The 19141-nt window shown below is 48.0% G+C and overlaps 1 protein-coding gene across 1 annotated transcript; it reads left to right on the forward strand.

Moving 5' to 3' along the window:
* Nucleotides 1-6988: 6988 nt before the first annotated feature.
* Nucleotides 6989-8293, forward strand: LOC123084695 (ethylene-responsive transcription factor ERF073). The gene has a single exon (XM_044506180.1). It carries the CDS (start codon nt 7117-7119, stop codon nt 8107-8109), a length of 993 nt encoding a protein of 330 aa, XP_044362115.1. The 5' UTR covers nt 6989-7116; the 3' UTR covers nt 8110-8293.
* The last annotated feature ends 10848 nt before the right edge of the window (nt 8294-19141 follow it).

A 19141-nucleotide genomic window follows, 5' to 3' on the forward strand; every position in this document is an offset into this window, starting at 1 on the left:
GCAGATAGGATGTCAAAATATTGTTTCCTCGACGATTTTAATGAGGAAAGGTTGTATGTGATACAACCGGAAGGTTTTGTCAATCCCGAAAGATGCTAATAAGTATGCAAAGCTCCAGCAATCCTTCTAAGGACTGGAGTGAGCATCTCGGAGTTGGAATGTATGCTTTGATGATGATCAAAAAATTTGGGTTTGTACAAAGTTTATGAGAAACTTGTATTTCCAAAGAAGTGAGTGGGAGCACTATAGAATTTCTGATGAGTATATGTTGTTGACATATTGTTGATCAGAAATGACGTAGAATTTCTGGAAAGCATATAGGGTTATTTTGAAAGTGTTTTTCAATGGAAAGCCTGGATTAAGCTACTTGAACATTGAGCATCAAGATCTATAAGGATAGATCAAAATGCTTAATAATACTTTCAAATGAGCACATACCTTGACATGATCTTGAAGGTGTTCAAGATGGACCAGTCAAAGAAGGAGTTCTTGCCTGAGTTGTAAGGTACGAAGTTAAGACTTAAAGCTCGACCACGGCAGAATAGAGAGAAAGGACGAAGGTCGTCCCCTATGCTTAAGACGTAGGCTCTTCAGTATGCTATGCTGTGTACCGCACCTGAAGTGTGCCTTGCCATGAGTCAGTCAAGGGGTACAAGAGTGATACAAGAATGGCTCACAGGACAGCGGTCAAAGTTATCCTTAGTAACTAGTGGACTAAGGAATTTTCTCGATTATGGAGGTGGTAAAAGAGTTCGTCGTAAAGGTTACGACGATGCAAGCTTGACACCTATCCGGATAGCTCTGAGTAGAGAGACCGGATACATATAATGGAGCAATAATTTAGAATAGCTCCAAGTAGAACAGTTGTTTGGAATAGCTCCAAATAGAGCGTGGAAGCTGCATCTAGGAGATGACATAGAGATTTGTAAAGCACACACGGATCTGAAAGGTTCAGACCCGTTGACTAAAACCTCTCTCACAAGCAACATGATCAAACATAAAACTCATTGAGTGTTAATCACATAGTGATGTGAACTAGACTACTGACTCTAGTAAACTCTTGGGTATTAGTCACATGGCGATGTGACCTGTGAGTGTTAATCACATGGCGATGTGAACTAGATTATTGACTCTAGTGCAAGTGGGAGACTGTTGGAAATATGCCCTAGAGGCAATAATAAAAGTATTATTATTATATTTCCTTGTTCATGATAATTGTCTTTTATTCATGCTATAACTGTATTATCCGGAAATCGTAATACACGTGTGAATACATAGACCACAATATGTCCCTAGTGAGCCTCTAGTTGACTAGCTCGTTGTGATCAACAGATAGTCATGGTTTCCTGGCTATGGACATTGGATGTCGTTGATAACGGGATCACATCATTAGGAGAATGATGTGATGGACAAGACCCAATCCTAAGACTAGCACAAAAGATCGTGTAGTTCATTTGCTAGAGCTTTGCCAATGTCAAGTATCTCTTCCTTCGACCATGAGAGCGTGTAACTCCTGGATACCGTAGGAGTGCTTTGGGTGTATCAAACGTCACAACGTAACTGGGTGAGTATAAAGGTGTACTACAGGTATCTCCGAAAGTATCTATTGTTTTATGCGGATCGAGACTGGGATTTGTCACTCCGTGTAAACGGAGAGGTATCTCTGGGCCCACTCGGTAGGACATCATCATATGCGCAATGTGACCAAGGAGTTGATCACGGGATGATGTGTTACGGAACGAGTAAAGTGACTTGCCGGTAACGAGATTGAACAAGGTATTGGATACCGACGATCGAATCTCGGGCAAGTAACATACCGATAGACAAAGGGAATTGAATACGGGATTGATTAAGTCCTTGACATCGTGGTTCATCCGATGAGATCATCGTGGAACATGTGGGAGCCATCATGGGTATCCAGATCCCGCTGTTGGTTATTGACCGGAGAACGTCTCGGTCATGTCTACATGTCTCCCGAACCCGTAGGGTCTACACACTTAAGGTTCGATGACGCTAGGGTTATAAAGGAAGTTTGTATGTGGTTACCGAATGTTGTTCGGAGTCCCGGATGAGATCCCGGACGTCACGAGGAGTTCCAGAATGGTCCGGAGGTAAAGATTTATATATGGGAAGTCCTATTTTGGCCACCGGAAAATGTTCGGGATTTTTCGGTATTGTACCGGGAAGGTTCTAGAAGGTTCCGGAGTGGGGCCCACCTGCATGGGGGGACCCACATGGACGTGGGTAGTGGGGGCAAGGCCCCACACCCCTGATCAAGGCGCACCAAGATCCCCCCTTAGAAGGAATAAGATCATATCCCGAAGGGATAAGATCAAGATCCCTAAAAAGGGGGGATAACAATCGGTGGGAAGGAAATAATGAGATTTCTTTCCTCCCACCTTGGCCAACGCCCCAATGGACTTGGAGGGCAAGAAACCAGCCCCTCCACCCCTATATATAGTGGGGAGGCGCATGGGAGCTATACACGAAGTTCTGGCACAACCCTACCTCTCTCCCTACTCCTCCTCTCCCATGGTGCTTGGCGAAGCCCTGCTGGATTGCCACGCTCCTCCACCACCACCACGCCGTTGTGCTGCTGTTGGATAGAGTCTTCCTCAACCTCTCCCTCTCTCCTTGCTGGATCAAGGCGTGGGAGACGTCACCGGGCTGTACGTGTGTTGAACGCGGAGGTGCCGTCCGTTCGGCACTAGGATCATCGGTGATTTGAATCACGACGAGTACGACTCCATCAACCCCGTTCACTTGAACGCTTCCGCTTAGCGATCTACAAGGGTATGTAGATGCACTCTCTTTCTACTCGTTGCTGGTCTCTCCATAGATAGATCTTGGTGACACGTAGAAAAATTTTGAATTTCTGTTACGTTCCCCAACACGGCGGGCGCCGACCGCGGCCGCGGCTACCCGCGACGGGGGAGCCGGCGGCGGCGCAGGCGGAACCCTTGGGAGGGGGAGCCGTTTTCCAGTAAGTGCAGCGTACTACCCCCTAGCATTTAAAAATGTTTATCGCAAATTGATGCATGTGAGAGCAACGCTAGCTAGCAGAGTCGCCGTATAGGTTATCGTCATTCGCCATATGGAGCATGCTTCATATCGACATGGAGACTACAACGGCTATATGCGAACATAAAATCTTCACAATGTAGCCTTCATATTTTCCCTGCATTTAGGACCCATCTATCATCGGGTCATATATTCTCTCTAACCTACATCAAACAATGAGCATAGTCCAACAAATATTATCACAAGTGATTTATTGGTATTCAATAAACAATTCAAATTACAAATAATTCAAATGCAACAAATAAGTCAATCAAATGATTTGTTAATGTAAAAATAAATAAAATTGAAATCAATTTAAGCATTCCTTCTCCCAGGTAGCTGCCAATGTTGGTCGACGAGATCCTCCTTCAGCTGATGATGGGAGGCCCGGTCTTCAATCTTCCGGTTTGCCTCAAGAAATGCTTGATTGTGGTTTGGGTTCTTTCGAGGCAAGACTGGTCTACCATTAGCTTCATAATCAATGGGGTATCTCATATCCCTCCCATCTTTTATGATCATGTTGTGTAGGATAACATAACATGTCATGATCTTTGATGAGATAAACTTGTTCCAGAAATGAGCAGGCCCCTGGACAATTGGCAACCTTAATTATAGCACTCCAAATTCCTGCTCAAATTCTAAAAACGAGCAGCCATTCAGATTTGGGAGAAGGTGCTGGCAGTCATGCTGGCGCCGAGGAAGGACACGGTGGTGTGGAACCTGACGGCAAATTGATTGTACTCGTCTGCTTCTGCCTACGAAGCGCAATTCTTCGGTCGGATTGATAAGCCAGAGCTAACACGGATATGGAGAGGAAGGATGGAGGGGAAAGTAAGATTCTGCTTATGGTTGCTGTTGCGAAACCGGAATAGGACGGCTGGCAGATTGCAGGCGAGGGGGTGGCCGCACAACGCATTTTGCAGCCTATGTAACCAGGAGTTGGAAACAGTGGACCATCTTTCATTGCACTGCTCCTATGCCAAGGTGATCTGGGACAAGTTACATCGACCAACCGATGGTCTATGCAGTGCGGCCGCCACGGCGACGTCCATCTCTGAATGGTGGGTGAACATTGGATGTGGCAGAGGCTCGAAGGACCGAACAAAGAGGAAATGACGTTGGCGGCTTGCATAGTTTGGAACCTATGGAAAGAGAGAAACAGAAGGGTGTTCGAGCACAAAGAAATGGGGCCGATGGAATTGGCGGCGTTGATTACTGACGAGGTAAACATGGTCAACTTGGCCATGAGGAGGGCACTAGTGGTACGGGGGCAACATTGAGAGTGACACTAGGGTCACACTAGGTTGATGTTTTAGTTGAGTGGATGATATGGCCAGATGGGCAGGGCCATTGATGTAATGTGTAATCTGTAACAACTCTTCTCTACTATAATGCAAAGGCAGAGCTCCTGCCATTCACGTAAAAAAAAATCATGCTCAATACATTTTCTCCGAGCTTCTTGCGCCTTGGCAAAATGCTTATGCTTCTTGCTCTCGGGCTTAGAATTGTCTTCACAAATGTGCGCCAAGATGGATAGATGTCATTGGATAGATAGTAGTCTTGGTCATACTAATGGCCATTCACCGTGAAGTTGCAAGGTGGAGAAGTACCTGTAGCTAGCCTTGCAAATAGTTGAAATCTCCACAAGACAATGATGTCATTGTGAGATTCAGGAAATTTAAAGTAGCAATGACAAATCCACAGATATTTGGAAGTAACAACTTTTAAAATTATTGTTGCATCCTCACAAATGCTCTGTGAATTGGTCATGCCAAGCTGCAGGGTAATTCTTCCACTTCGAGTGCATAATGTAAGCGCTGCCAAAGATCTTAGACCAGCCTTTTACTTCATGCATTGCTAGAAGCCGGCCTTATATTTGGCATTGGGTGCTCGCAGATACCGCTCTCGATAAACCTTCATCACTGTTTTGGCGGACACCTTCATGCACTGATGATTTTATCTTTGGCTAATTGCGGAGTGTCATCCATTGAATTTGCAGGGGATTCATATGCAAAGCATCCGAGGTGTCGCGGTTACCTTCTCCATTCTAGGAAGAAAGGTTTAGCGGCTTGCATGTCGTCGATAATTTAACGCAACAACGATTTGGTCATGCGGAAGCATCGTCAGAACACATACGACGGGAAGGCACAATCCACCACAAAGTTGTCTTGCATCAAGTGGTTGCAGCCTCTGATTCTATCCCGACGAAATGTTGCACGACCTATCTGCGACCCCGCACGTTTCCTCTTGTTTCTGCTGGATGCTATCGATTTAGCGACCATCAATATGACTGTGTCTTCTTCTACGTCCAATATTCCACTCTCAAAATCAGAGCTTGAATCCAAGGACGAATCATCAAAAAACATAAGCTCCGCCATCAGAACAATCTACACATAATGCCAATGTCATCTAAATGAATCTATGAGCAACTAAATTAAATCTAGGAAAAAAGGTATGGGAAATTTACCTCCGAGCGACGGTGGCGGAAGGAGTGACAACGGGAGACGGCACAGGGTTGCGGCGAAGCATGGGACTGCTTGACGGGGGCGACTGGGGCCAAATCAAGGCGGTCCAGACGACGACGACGACAACACCAAACGATGGGGGCGAGGGGATTTCAGCGACAATGGAAGGGAACGCTTGTCTTGAAATGCCCGTGGTGCCAATACTTGGATGAATGGAAGGCGGATCATATAGCCACACCCAACCTCGGAGTATGATGTCTCCCGAGCTCATTTTGGAGCGTCGTCCAATTTATCATGGCAGGAGGCCGTATGATAACTCTGCTAAAGTGTAATTTTGTCAAAAATCATCGTATTAACGGTTGTTGTGATGATCGACTTGATATTACGAGTCAACTAGAGTTGCTCTGGTGAACCAAACTGTGGTTGGATTGTTAGGAGATCAGTGATATCCCCGCCCATCGGGGTTCAAGTCCTGGTGCTCGCATTAGTACTGAATTTATTTTATGATTTTCGGCGATGCCCGTTCAGCGGGAGGAGTGACTACAAGGCACCCGTCGACTACGAGGCACATGTGGTGACTTCGTCAATATCAATATGATATGCCGGCTCAGTCTCTTGAAGATGCTCATGAGGTAGGGCCTGCATGTGTGTTCATACAGATGAGTGTATGCATGTATATACATTAGCGCCTGCGATTGTATGGTGTTCTAAGAAACCAGAGTTGCTCTGATAACGGAAAAGCTGAGCCGTGCGCCAACACCATACTACATCCGTCCCGATTCATTAGTTCCCTTTGTATTTTGTGTCAAATTTTGACCTTAAATTTAACTAACAAAATATTAATGCAGTTTATAAAAAACAGTATAACTGAAAATTATGTTCAAATACAAATCCAATGATATAATTTCAGATGACATGCATTAGTACAATCCGTTAGTTAAACCTATAGTCTAAATTTGGAACAAAATATAAAGAAGACTTATAAACCAGGAGGGAGGTAGTACGTAGTTGCTAGTAACTTTGAGCCTTGGCCACATGTTCGTTAAACAAAGCCTATTGTCCTCGGCTGGCTCCTCCGGTCTTGTCAAGAAAAGAAAAACTACAAAGCTTAGGCACTTGCTTAGATTTTTTTTTTTTTTTTTTTTTTTTGGAAAAGGGGCCGCGCCCCAGCCAGGCACTTGCTTAGATGATGAAAAGAATGTTTCGGGCCTCGCCGGCTGGTGCACCCGCCGTCTCTGCCGCCTCCCGTGTGCCTCCCCACCAAGCGCGGCCACACACACACACGTCCCCGTCGCCGCAGCCGCAGCGACGCGGCATCGTTGGTCGCCAAGGGTCGGGAAGCCCGGGAAGGAGCGTGGGAAGACGGCATCTGAGCCGAGCCGACAGCCGAGCTGAGGTGTCCCCCCCTCCATTCCCGCGATCTCGGGAGCCTCCATTCCTCTCCCCCCCTACTTAACAGCGCCTCCGCCCCACCCCAACTCACAACGCAACACGCAACGCAGAGTCCAGTAGCCGAGAGCAAAGCAAGCATCAGAGAGCGAGAGAAAAGCAAGGGTAGCATCGGGAGAGGAGAAAGGAGAAGCGGGCCAGGATGTGTGGCGGAGCGATCCTCGCCGAGCTCATCCCGGGGGGCGCGCCGGCGCGGCGCGCCGCGTCCGGCCACGTCTGGCCGGGCAAGGCCGCCGACGACTTCGAGGCCGCGTTCCGGGACTTCAACGAGGAGGAGGACGTGGTGGTGGTGGTGGAGGAGGAGGTGGCCGAGAGCAAGCCCTTCGTGTTCGCCGCCTCGCCCAAGAAGCCGCAGCAGCAGCGGGAGGAGGAGGAGCAGGCGGCGCCCGCCCGCCGGAGGAAGCCGGCGCAGTACCGCGGCGTGCGGCGCCGGCCGTGGGGCAAGTGGGCCGCCGAGATCCGCGACCCCGTCAAGGGCGTCCGCGTCTGGCTCGGCACCTTCCCCTCCGCCGAGGCCGCCGCGCTCGCCTACGACGGCGCCGCGCGCGCCATCCGCGGGCCCAGGGCCAAGCTCAACTTCCCTCCCTCCTCTGCCGTCGCCGCCGCGGCCCCGGGATCGCGCAAGCGCGTCCGCGCAGAAGCCCTCGCGGCCCCCGCCGCCAAGCCGGCGCCGGTCGTCACCCTCGTCGACGACGAGGAGGAGCACGCGTCGTCCTTGTTCGTCAAGCACGAGGCCGAGCCGAGCGAGGGCTCCGAGTCCAGCGGCGCCCTCCCCGACTTCTCGTGGCAGGGCATGTCGGCGCTCGACGAGGCCCCGGCGTACCCCGCCCCGGAGCCCGAGACCGAGCAGCTGACAAAGCGGGCGAGGACGACGGAGGCGGAGGACATCGACGAGGGCATGTCGGCCCACCCGGCGTCCGACTCCGACTCCGACGCGCTCTTCGACGCCCTCCTCTTCGCCGACCAGTTCGCCTACTTCAACGGCGGCGCCTACGAGTCCCTGGACAGCCTCTTCAGCGCCGACGCCGTGCAGAGCGGCGCCACCGCCACCGCCGCCGCCGCGGACGAGGCGGGCCTGGGGCTCTGGAGCTTCGACGACGACTGCCTCGTCGACGAGTGCAGCCTGTCCTTCTAGATCTTCTTGTTCCGTGTGCGTCCTGTTCATGTCATGTCATGCCATGGTGTAAATAGAGTAGCTTGTCTTGTGATGAAATCCGTTCGTTGTTCGTCGCTTCTGCTTGGATCAGCAAGCGACGATGGATTCTGTGTAAGAGTTTGACATCGTTGTGAAAGATTTTGCCTAGGCCTTCGATGCAAAATCTCGGCTTCCGTTTCTGAAATGTTCTTCCCTCCATTAACTTGAGCATCGCGCTCGGATCTCCTCCCTCAATGGCTCAATGCCGTGCCATGTCGCAGTGTTGTGACAGGACGGGAACCAATCCAGCAAGAGCCCCATGCCGTGCAGCTCGTGTTGGTCACTGTCACTTTTGTCATCGACGGATGGACTGAGGTGAGGACATGAGCAGTGCTTTTGATTGATCCGGGGTCAACAGTTGGCTGGTGAAGCAACAAATTCATCCAAATTCATGTCACTCTATTTCATCAAAATAAAAAAAAAGTGTCCTGCAGCGTGATCCTCGCAAGCCTCACCCTCTCCTTCTCAATCTCAATTGTCTCAAATTTCTTCGTCTTCTCAAGCTCCATTTTCAACAATCTCTCCTGCTTCTCCACGTCTATTCTCTCCCTCTCTAGTCATACTCTTCGGGACCCTCTCCCGGTCAAACTCCATCCCCTCCCTCTATACATCCAAGAAGAGTTTGTGCCTCTCCTCCTTCTGCTTCATTTTCTTCAATGTTTCCCCCTTGCTAGGAAAGTTGTCCGTCCACGTGACACAGATATTTTGCTTGTCGCGCCCTCATGCACGAGCCTATCCTTCTCACACTCCCCCCCCCCCCCCCATGACATGTCTATTCCTTTTTGAGTCTTGCTATGTGTACGACTCTTGCTTGTCCGATTTCATACGACATAGCAGATCAAACCGTTCAACTCCTTATCCAAACGGCAGCACACCACTAGATTAGGCATCGTATAGAGTGAAACCGTACGCACAGTAGTTCCGTTCATCTTTTGCACGGTCCCATGTCCATGGTCGTCATCCAATCCAATGGATCGGTGAGTTCTTGTGTCATTATTGTTCTTAATCTTCTTGGTGGGGTCCTTGAGATCTCAACAGGGGGCGCACCACTTCAGTTCCCCATTCAATTTCACCCTACAATGTGACATAGTGAACAACCTTTTCTAAACTTGATGGTACAAAAAGTGGTGGCCAACCCCATCTAACAAACAAGAATCATTCAACATAATGCAAGAAACGAAACAAGCAATAAAAATGATGACCATGTGAAGCAAGCAAAACTTACATGGCTATGGATTTCAATGTCACTTTTGGGCCTATTCGCCACTTTTGCCTAGAAAACCACAAAACTTGTTCAAATTCTTGGATGGCGGCCCATCTATGTTGGAGAGAGTCCTCCTTGTAGGTGTGGATTGGATGCGGATCCACGTAGTCCTTGTGCTCATGGTATCACCCATCTCAGAAGTCCCGAAGATGCATCACAATGAAACTACCATCCTAAAATTGATCCAATAAATACTTCTGAGGCAAGAAAACCCTACATAGTCTAGTCAAGACTTTCCTCGAACAGTAAGTGGGCATGTTTGACGGTGAAGATTCCCGATGTTGTCCACCGCTATTGGAGTTGCGGTGAGTCGATACCATGTCCGGGGAGGCGTCCTCTTTCCCGCATGAAGCCATTAGGGCGACGTAAGGCCCCAGCCAAACCCACTGGTTCACCCATCGGCTCCTAGTCGTTGTCTGGCTACCACCTAGTATCTAGACTAGCCTCACGAACCACGTGTAGTCTTTCCTGTGCACTCTGTCTCCACTCATGCGCACCCGGGATCAACTTCTTAGTCAATCACCTATCCTCAAATTGCTCTATGCCAAGCACACTTAACTTTAAGGTTTCTTGCGGATGGGATGATGACCCACAAGTGTAGGGGACCTATCATAGCCTTTTCAATAAGTAAGAGTGTCGAACCCACCGAGGAGCAGAAGGAAATGATAAGCAGTTTTCAGCAAGGTATTCTCTGCAAGCACTGAAATTATCGGTAACAGATAGTTTTGTGATAAGGTAATTTGTAACGAATAACAAGTAATGAAAGTAAATGAGGTGCATCAAGGTGGCCCAATCCTTTTTATAGCAAAGGACAAGCTGTTGGGGAACATAGCAGAATTTTAAAATTTTCTACGCATCACCAAGATCAATCTATGGAGTCATCTAGCAACGAGGGAGAGGGGAGTGCATCTACATACCCTTGTAGATCGCGAGCGGAAGCGTTCAAGAGAACGGGGTTGATGGAGTCGTACTCGTCGTGATCCAAATCACCGATGACCTAGCGCCGAATGGACGGCACCTCCGCGTTCAACACACGTACGGTTGGGAAGACGTCTCCTCCAACTTGATCCAGCAAGGGAGAAGGAGAGGTTTGATGAAGATCCAGTAGCACGACAGCGTGGTGGTGGAAGCAACGGCGATCTCGGCAGGGCTTCGCCAAGCTCAGGGAGAGGGAGGAGTGTCATGGGAGGGAGAGGGAAGCGCCAGGGGCTAGGGTGCGGCTGCCCTCCCTCACCCCCACTATATATAGGACCCCTAGGGGGGCGCCGGCCCTATGAGATGGGATCTCCAAGGGGGGGCGGCCAAGGGGGTTGGAGTGCCCCCCAAGCCAAGTGGGGCGCCCCCCATCCCTAGGGTTTCCAACCCTAGGCGCAGGGGGAGGCCCAAGGGGGGCGCACCAGCCCACTAGGGGCTGGTTCCCCTCCCACTTCAGCCCATGGGGCCCTCCGGGATTGGTGGCCCCACCCGGTGGACCCCCGGGACCCTTCCGGTGGTCCCGATACAATACCGATTACCCCCAAAACTTTCCCGATGGCCGAAACTTGACTTCCTATATATAAATCTTCACCTCCGGACCATTCCGGAACTCCTCGTGACGTCCGGGATCTCATCCGGGACTCCGAACAACTTTCGGTTACCGTATACTAATATCTCAACAACCCTAGCGTCACCGAACCTTAAGTGTGTAGACCCTACGGGTTCGGGAGAAACGCAGACATGACCGAGACGACTCTCCGGTCAATAACCAATAGCGGGATCTGGATACCCATGTTGGCTCCCACATGCTCCTCGATGGTCTCATCGAATGAACCATGAGTCAAGGATTCAATCAATCCCTTATACAATTCCCTTTGTCAATCGGTACGTTACTTGCCCGAGACTCGATCGTCGGTATCCCAATACCTCGTTCAATCTCGTTACCGGCAAGTCACTTTACTCGTACCGTAATGCATGATCCCATGACCAACCACTTGGTCACATTGAGCTCATTATGATGATGCATTACCGAGTGGGCCCAGAGATACCTCTCCGTCATACGGAGTGACAAATCCCAGTCTCGATTCGTGCCAACCCAACAGACACTTTCGGAGATACCCGTAGTGTACCTTTATAGTCACCCAGTTACGTTGTGACGTTTGGCACACCCAAAGCACTCCTACGGTATCCAGGAGTTGCACAATCTCATGGTCTAAGGAAATGATACTTGACATTTGGAAAAGCTCTAGCAAACGAACTACACGACCTTTGAGCTATGCTTAGGATTGGGTCTTGTCCATCACATCATTCTCATAATGATGTGATCCCGTTATCAATGACATCTAATGTCCATAGTCAGGAAACCATGACTATCTTTTGATCAACGAGCTAGTCAACTAGAGGCTCTCTAGGGACGTTTTGTGGTCTATGTATTCACACATGTATTACGATTTCCGGATAACACAATTATAGCATGAACAATAGACAATTATCATGAACAAGGAAATATAATAATAACCATTTTATTATTGCCTCTAGGGCATATTTCCAACAGTCTCCCACTTGCACTAGAGTCAATAGTCTAGTTACATTGTGATGAATCGAACACCCATACAGTTCTGGTGTTGATCATGTTTTGCTCTAGGGAGAGGTTTAGTCAACGGATCTGCCACATTCAGGTCCATATGTACTTTACAAATATCTATGTCTCCATTTTGAACACTTTCACGAATGGAGTTGAAGCGATGCTTGATATGCTTGGTCTTCCTGTGAAACCTGGGCTCCTTGGCAAGGGCAATAGCTCCAGTGTTGTCACAGAAGAGAGTCATCGGGCCCGACGCATTGGGAATGACTCCTAGGTCGGTAATGATCTCCTTCACCCAGATTGCTTCATGTGCTGCCTCCGAGGCTGCCATGTACTCCGCTTCACATGTAGATCCCGCCACAACGCTTTGCTTGCAACTACACCAGCTTACTGCCCCACCATTCAAAATATACACGTATCCGGTTTGTGACTTAGAGTCATCCAGATCTGTGTCGAAGCTAGCATCGATGTAACCCTTTACGACGAGCTCTTCGTCACCTCCATAAACGAGAAACATATCCTCTTCAGGTACTTTAGGATATTCTTGACTGCTGTCGGGTGTTCCATGCCGGGATTACTTTGGTACCTTCCTACCAAACTTACGGCAAGGTTTACATCAGGTTTGGTACACAGCATAGCATACATGATAGACCCTATGGCAGAGGCATAGGGGACGACACTCATCTTTTCTCTATCTTCTGCCGTGGTCGGGCATTGAGCCGTGCTCAATCTCGTACCTTGCAATACAGGCAAGAACCCCTTCTTTGACTGATCCATATTGAACTTCTTCAATATCTTGTCAAGGTACATACTCTGTGAAAGACCAATGAGGCGTCTCGATCTATCTCTATAGATCTTGATGCCTAATATGTAAGTAGCTTCTCCAAGATCCTTCATTGAAAAACACTTGTTCAAGTAGGCCTTTATGCTTTCCAAGAATTCTATATCATTTCCCATCAACAGTATGTCATCCACATACAATATGAGAAATGCTACAAAGCTCCTACTCACTTTCTTGTAAATGCAGGCTTCTCCATAAGTCAGCGTAAACCCAAACGCTTTGATCATCTCATCAAAACGAATGTTCCAACTCCGAGATGCTTGCACCAGCCCATAGATCGAGCGTTGGAGCTTGCACACCTTGTCAGCATTCTTAGGATCGACAAAACCTTCCAGCTGCATCATATACAATGCTTCCTTAAGGAAACCATTAAGGAATGCCGTTTTGACGTTCATTTGCCATATCTCATAATCATAGAATGCGGCAATTGCTAACATGATTCGGACGGACTTCAGCTTCGCTACGGGTGAGAAAGTCTCATCGTAGTCAACCCCTTGAACTTGTCGATAACCCTTAGCGACAAGCCGAGCTTTATAGATGGTTACATTACCATCCGCGTTTGTCTTCTTCTTAAAGATCCATTTATTTTCTATGGCTCGCCGATCATCGGGCAAGTCAGTCAAAGTCCATACTTCGTTTTCATACATGGATCCTATCTCAGATTTCATGGCTTCCAGCCATTTGTCGGAATCTGGGCCCGCCATCGCTTCCTCATAGTTCGAAGGTTCACCGTTGTCTAACAACATAATTTCCAAGACAGGGTTGCCATACCACTCTGGTGCGGAACATGTCCTTGTGGACCTACGAAGTTCAGTAGCAACTTGATCTGAAGTTTCATGATCATCATCATTAACTTCCTCTCTAGTCGGTGCAGGCACCTCAGCAACAATTTCCTGAGCTGCGCCACTCTCTGGTTCAAGAGGCAATACTTTATCAAGTTCTACTTTCCTCCCACTTACTTCTTTCGAGAGAAACTATTTCTCTACAAAGGATCCATTCTTGGCAACAAAGATCTTGCCTTCGGATCTGAGGTAGAAGGTATACCCAATAGTTTCTTTAGGGTATCCTATGAAGACGCATTTTTCTGATTTGGGTTCGAGCTTTTCAGGTTGAAGTTTCTTGACATAAGCATCGCATCCCCAAACTTTTAGAAACGACAGCTTAGGTTTCTTCCCAAACCATAATTCATACGGTGTCGTCTCAATGGATTTCGACGGAGCCCTATTTAAAGTGAATGCGGCAGTCTCTAAAGCATAGCCCCAAAATGACAGCGGTAAATCGGTAAGAGACATCATGGATGGCACCATATCCAATAGAGTGCGATTACGATGTTTGGACACACCATTACGCTGAGGTGTTCCAGGCGGCATGAGTTGTGAAACTATTCCACATTTCCTTAAGTGTGTGCCAAATTCGTGACTCAAGTATTCTCCCCCACGATCTGATCGCAAGAACTTGATTTTTCTGTCATGTTGATTCTCAACCTCACTCTGAAATTCCGTGAACTTTTCAAAGGTCTTAGACTTGTGTTTCATTAAGTAGACATACCCATATCTACTCCAGTCATCAGTGAGGGTGAGAACATAACAATAGCCACCGTGAGCCTCAACACTCATTGGACCGCACACATCAGTATGTATGATTTCCAATAAGTTGGTTGCTCGCTCCATTGTTCCTGAGAACGGAGTCTTGGTCATTTTACCCATGAGGCATGGTTCGCACGTGTCAAACGATTCGTAATCAAGAGACTCCAAAATTCCATCTGCATGGAGCTTCTTCATGCGTTTGACACCTATGTGACCAAGGCGGCAGTGCCACAAGTATGTGGGACTATCATTATCAACCTTACATCTTTTGGTATTCACACTATGAATATGTGTAACATTACGCTCGAGACTCATTAAGAATAAACCATTCACCAGCGGGAAATGACCATAAAACATATCTCTCATATAAATAGAACAATCATTATTCTCGGATTTAAATGAGTAGCCATCTCGAATTAAATGAGACCTTGATACAATGTTCATGCTCAAAGCTGGCACTAAATAACAATTATTGAGGTTTAAAACTAATCCCGTAGGTAAATGTAGAGGTAGTGTGCCAACGGCGATCACATCGACCTTGAAACCATTCCCGACGCGCATCGTCACCTCGTCCTTCGCCAGTCTCCGCTTATTCCGCAGCTCCTGCTTTGACTTACAAATGTGAGCAACCACACCGGTATCAAATACCCAGGAGCTACAACGAGTACTGGTAAGGTACACGTCAATTACATGTATATCACATATACCTTTAGTGTTGCCGGCCTTCTTGTCCGCTAAGTATTTCGGGCAGTTCCGCTTCCAGTGACCACTTCCCTTGCAATAAAAACACTCAGTCTCAGGGTTGGGTCCATTCTTTGACTTCTTCCTAGCAGCTTGCTTACCGGGCGCGGCAACCCCCTTGCCGTCCTTCTTGAAGTTCTTCTTACCCTTGCCTTTCTTAAACTTAGTGGTTTTATTAACCATCAACACTTGATGTTCCCTTTTGATCTCCACCTTTCAGCATTGAATATACCTCAGGAATGGTCTTTTCCATCCCCTGCATATTGAAGTTCATCACAAAGCTCTTGTAGCTCGGTGGAAGCGACTGAAGGATTCTGTCAATGACCGCGTCATCCGGGAGATTAACTCCCAGCTGAGTCAAGTGGTTATGCAACCCAGATATTTTGAGTATGTGCTCACTGACTGAACTATTTTCCTCCATCTTACAACTGAAGAACTTGTCGGAGACTTCATATCTCTCGACCCGGGCATGAGCTTGGAAAACCATTTTCAGCTCTTCGAACATCTCATATGCTCCGTGTTGCTCAAAAGGCTTTTGGAGCTCCGGTTCTAAGCTGTAAAGCATGCCGCACTGAACGAGGGAGTAATCATCAGCACGTGACTGCCAAACGTTCAAAACATCTTGGTTCTCTGGGATGGGTGCGTCACCTAGCGGTGCTTCTAGGACATAATCTTTCTTGGCAGCTATGAGGATGATCCTCAGGTTCCGGACCCAGTCCGTATAGTTGCTGCCATCATCTTTCAGCTTGGTTTTCTCTAGGAACGCGTTGAAGTTGAGGACAACGTGGGCCATTTGATCTACAAGACATATTGTAAAGATTTTAGACTAAGTTCATGATAATTAAGTTCATCTAATCAAATTATTCAATGAACTCCCACTCAGATAGACATCCCTCTAGTCATCTAAGTGAAACATGATCCGAGTCAACTAGGCCGTGTCTGATCATCACGTGAGACGGAGTAGTCAACATTGGTGAACATCTTCATGTTGATCGTATCTTCTATACGACTCATGCTCGACCTTTCGGTCTTCCGTGTTCCGAGGCCATGTCTGTACATGCTAGGCTCGTCAAGTCAACCTAAGTGTATTGCGTGTGTAAATCTGGCTTACACCCGTTGTATTCGAACGTTAGAATCTATCACACCCGATCATCACGTGGTGCTTCGAAACAACGAACCTTCGCAATGGTGCACAGTTAGGGGGAACACTTTCTTGAAATTATTACGAGGGATCATCTTATTTAAGCTACCGTTGTTCTAAGCAAATAAGATGTAAAACATGATAAACATCACATGCAATCAAATAGTGACATGATATGGCCAATATCATTTGCTCCTTTTGATCTCCATCTTCGGGGCTCCATGATCATCGTTATCACCGGCATGACACCATGATCTCCATCATCATGATCTCCATCATCGTGTCTTCTTAAAGTTGTCTCGTCATCTATTACTTCTACTACTATGGATAACGCTTTAGCAATAAAGTAAAGTAATTACATGATGTTTATGTTGACACGCAGGTCATAAAAAAATTAAGACAACTCCTATGGCTCCTGCCGGTTGTCATACTCATCGACATGCAAGTCGTGATTCCTATTACAAGAACATGATCAATCTCATACATCACATATATCATTCATCACATCCTTTTGGCCATATCACATCACACGGCACATGCTGCAAAAACAAGTTAGACGTCCTCTAATTGTTGTTGCAAGTTTTTACGTGGCTGCTATAGGTTTCTAGCAAGAACATTTCTTACCTACGCCAAGACCACAACGTGATATGCCAATTTCTATTTACCCTTCATAAGGACCCTTTTCATCGAATCCGATCCGACTAAAGTGGGAGAGACAGACACCCGCTAGCCACCTTATGCAACTAGTGCATGTCAGTCGGTGGAACCAGTCTCACGTAAGCGTACGTGTAAGGTCGGTCCGGGACGCTTCATCCCACGATGCCGCCGAATCAAGATAAGACTAGTAACGACAAGTAAATTGACAATATCGACACCCACAACTGCTTTGTGTTCTACTCGTGCATAGAAACTACGCATAGACCTAGCTCATGATGCCACTGTTGGGGAATGTAGCAGAATTTTAAAAAAAATTACGCATCACTAAGATCGATCTATGGAGTCATCTAGCAACGAGGGAGAGGGGAGTGCATCTACATACACTTGTAGATCGCGAGCGGAAGCGTTCAAGAGAACGGGGTTGATGGAATCGTACTCGTCGTGATCCAAATCACCGATGACCTAGCGCCGAACGGACGACACCTCCGCGTTCAACACACGTACGGTTGGGAAGACGTCTCCTCCAACTTGATCCAGCAAGGGGTAAGGAGAGGTTGAGGAAGATCCAGCAGCACGACGGCGTGGTGGTGGAAGCAATGGCGATCTCGGCAGGGCTTCGCCAAGCTCAGGGAGAGGGAGGAGTGTCATGGGAGGAAGAGGGAGGCGCCAGGGGCTAGGGTGCGGCTGCCCTCCCTCACCCCCACTATATATAGGACCCCTAGGGGGGCACCGGCCCTAGGAGATGGGATCTCCAAGGGGGCGGCGGCCAAGGGGGGTGGAGTGCCCCCCAAGCCAAGTGGGGCGCCCCCCACCCCTAGGGTTTCCAACCCTAGGCGCCGGGGGAGGCCCAAGGGGGGCGCACCAGCCCACTAGGGGCTGGTTCCCCTCCCACTTCAGCCCATGGGGCCCTCCGGGATAGGTGGCCCCACCCGATGGACCCCGGGGACCCTTTCGATGGTCCCGGTACAATACCGATTACCCCCGAAACTTTCCCGAGGGCCGAAACTTGACTTCCTATATATAAATCTTCACCTCCGGACCATTCCGGAACTCCTCGTGACGTCCGGGATCTCATCCGAGACTCCGAATAACTTTCGGGTTACCGTATACTAATATCTCAACAACCCTAGCGTCACCGAACCTTAAGTGTGTAGACCCTACGGGTTCGGGAGAAACGCAGACATGACCGAGACGACTCTCCGGTCAATAACCAACAGCGGGATCTGGATACCCATGTTGGCTCCCACATGCTCCTCGATGATCTCATCGGATGAACCACGATGTCGAGGATTCAATCAATCCCGTATACAATTCCCTTTGTCAATCGGTACGTTACTTGCCCGAGACTCGATCGTCGGTATCCGAATACCTCGTTCAATCTCGTTACCGGCAAGTCACTTTACTCGTACCGTAATGCATGATCCCATGACCAACCACTTGGTCACGTTGAGCTCATTATGATGATGCACTATCGAGTGGGCCCAGAGATACCTCTCCGTCATACGGAGTGACAAATCCCAGTCTCAATTCGTGCCAACCCAATAGACACTTTCGGAGATACCCGTAGTGCACCTTTATAGTCACCCAGTTACGTTGTGACGTTTGGCACACCAAAAGCACTCCTACGGTATCCGGGAGTTGCACAATCTCATGGTCTAAGGAAATGATACTTGACATTTGGAAAAGCTCTAGCAAACGAACTACATGAACTTTGAGCTATGCTTAGGATTGGGTCTTGTCCATCACACCATTCTCCTAATGATGTGATCCCATTATCAATGACATCTAATGTCCATAGTCAGGAAACCATGACTATCTTTTGATCAACGAGCTAGTCAACTAGAGGCTCACTAGGGACGTGTTGTGGTCTATGTATTGACACATGTATTACGATTTCCGGATAACACAATTATAGCATGAAGAATAGACAATTATCATGAACAAGGAAATATAATAATAACCATTTTATTATTGCCTCTAGGGCATATTTCCAACACAAGCCTGGACAAACTCTTATATAAAGGGAAGCGCTCTCGAGGACACATGGGAATTATTGTCACGCTAGTTTTCATCACGCTCATATGATTCGCGTTCGGTACTTTGATAATTTGATATGTGGGTGGACCCGTGCTTGGGTACTGCCCTTACTTGGACAAGCATCCCACTTATGATTAACCCCTAT

Source organism: Triticum aestivum, chromosome 4A (genome assembly GCF_018294505.1).
Source record: "Triticum aestivum cultivar Chinese Spring chromosome 4A, IWGSC CS RefSeq v2.1, whole genome shotgun sequence".
Taxonomy (NCBI): Eukaryota; Viridiplantae; Streptophyta; class Magnoliopsida; order Poales; family Poaceae; genus Triticum; species Triticum aestivum.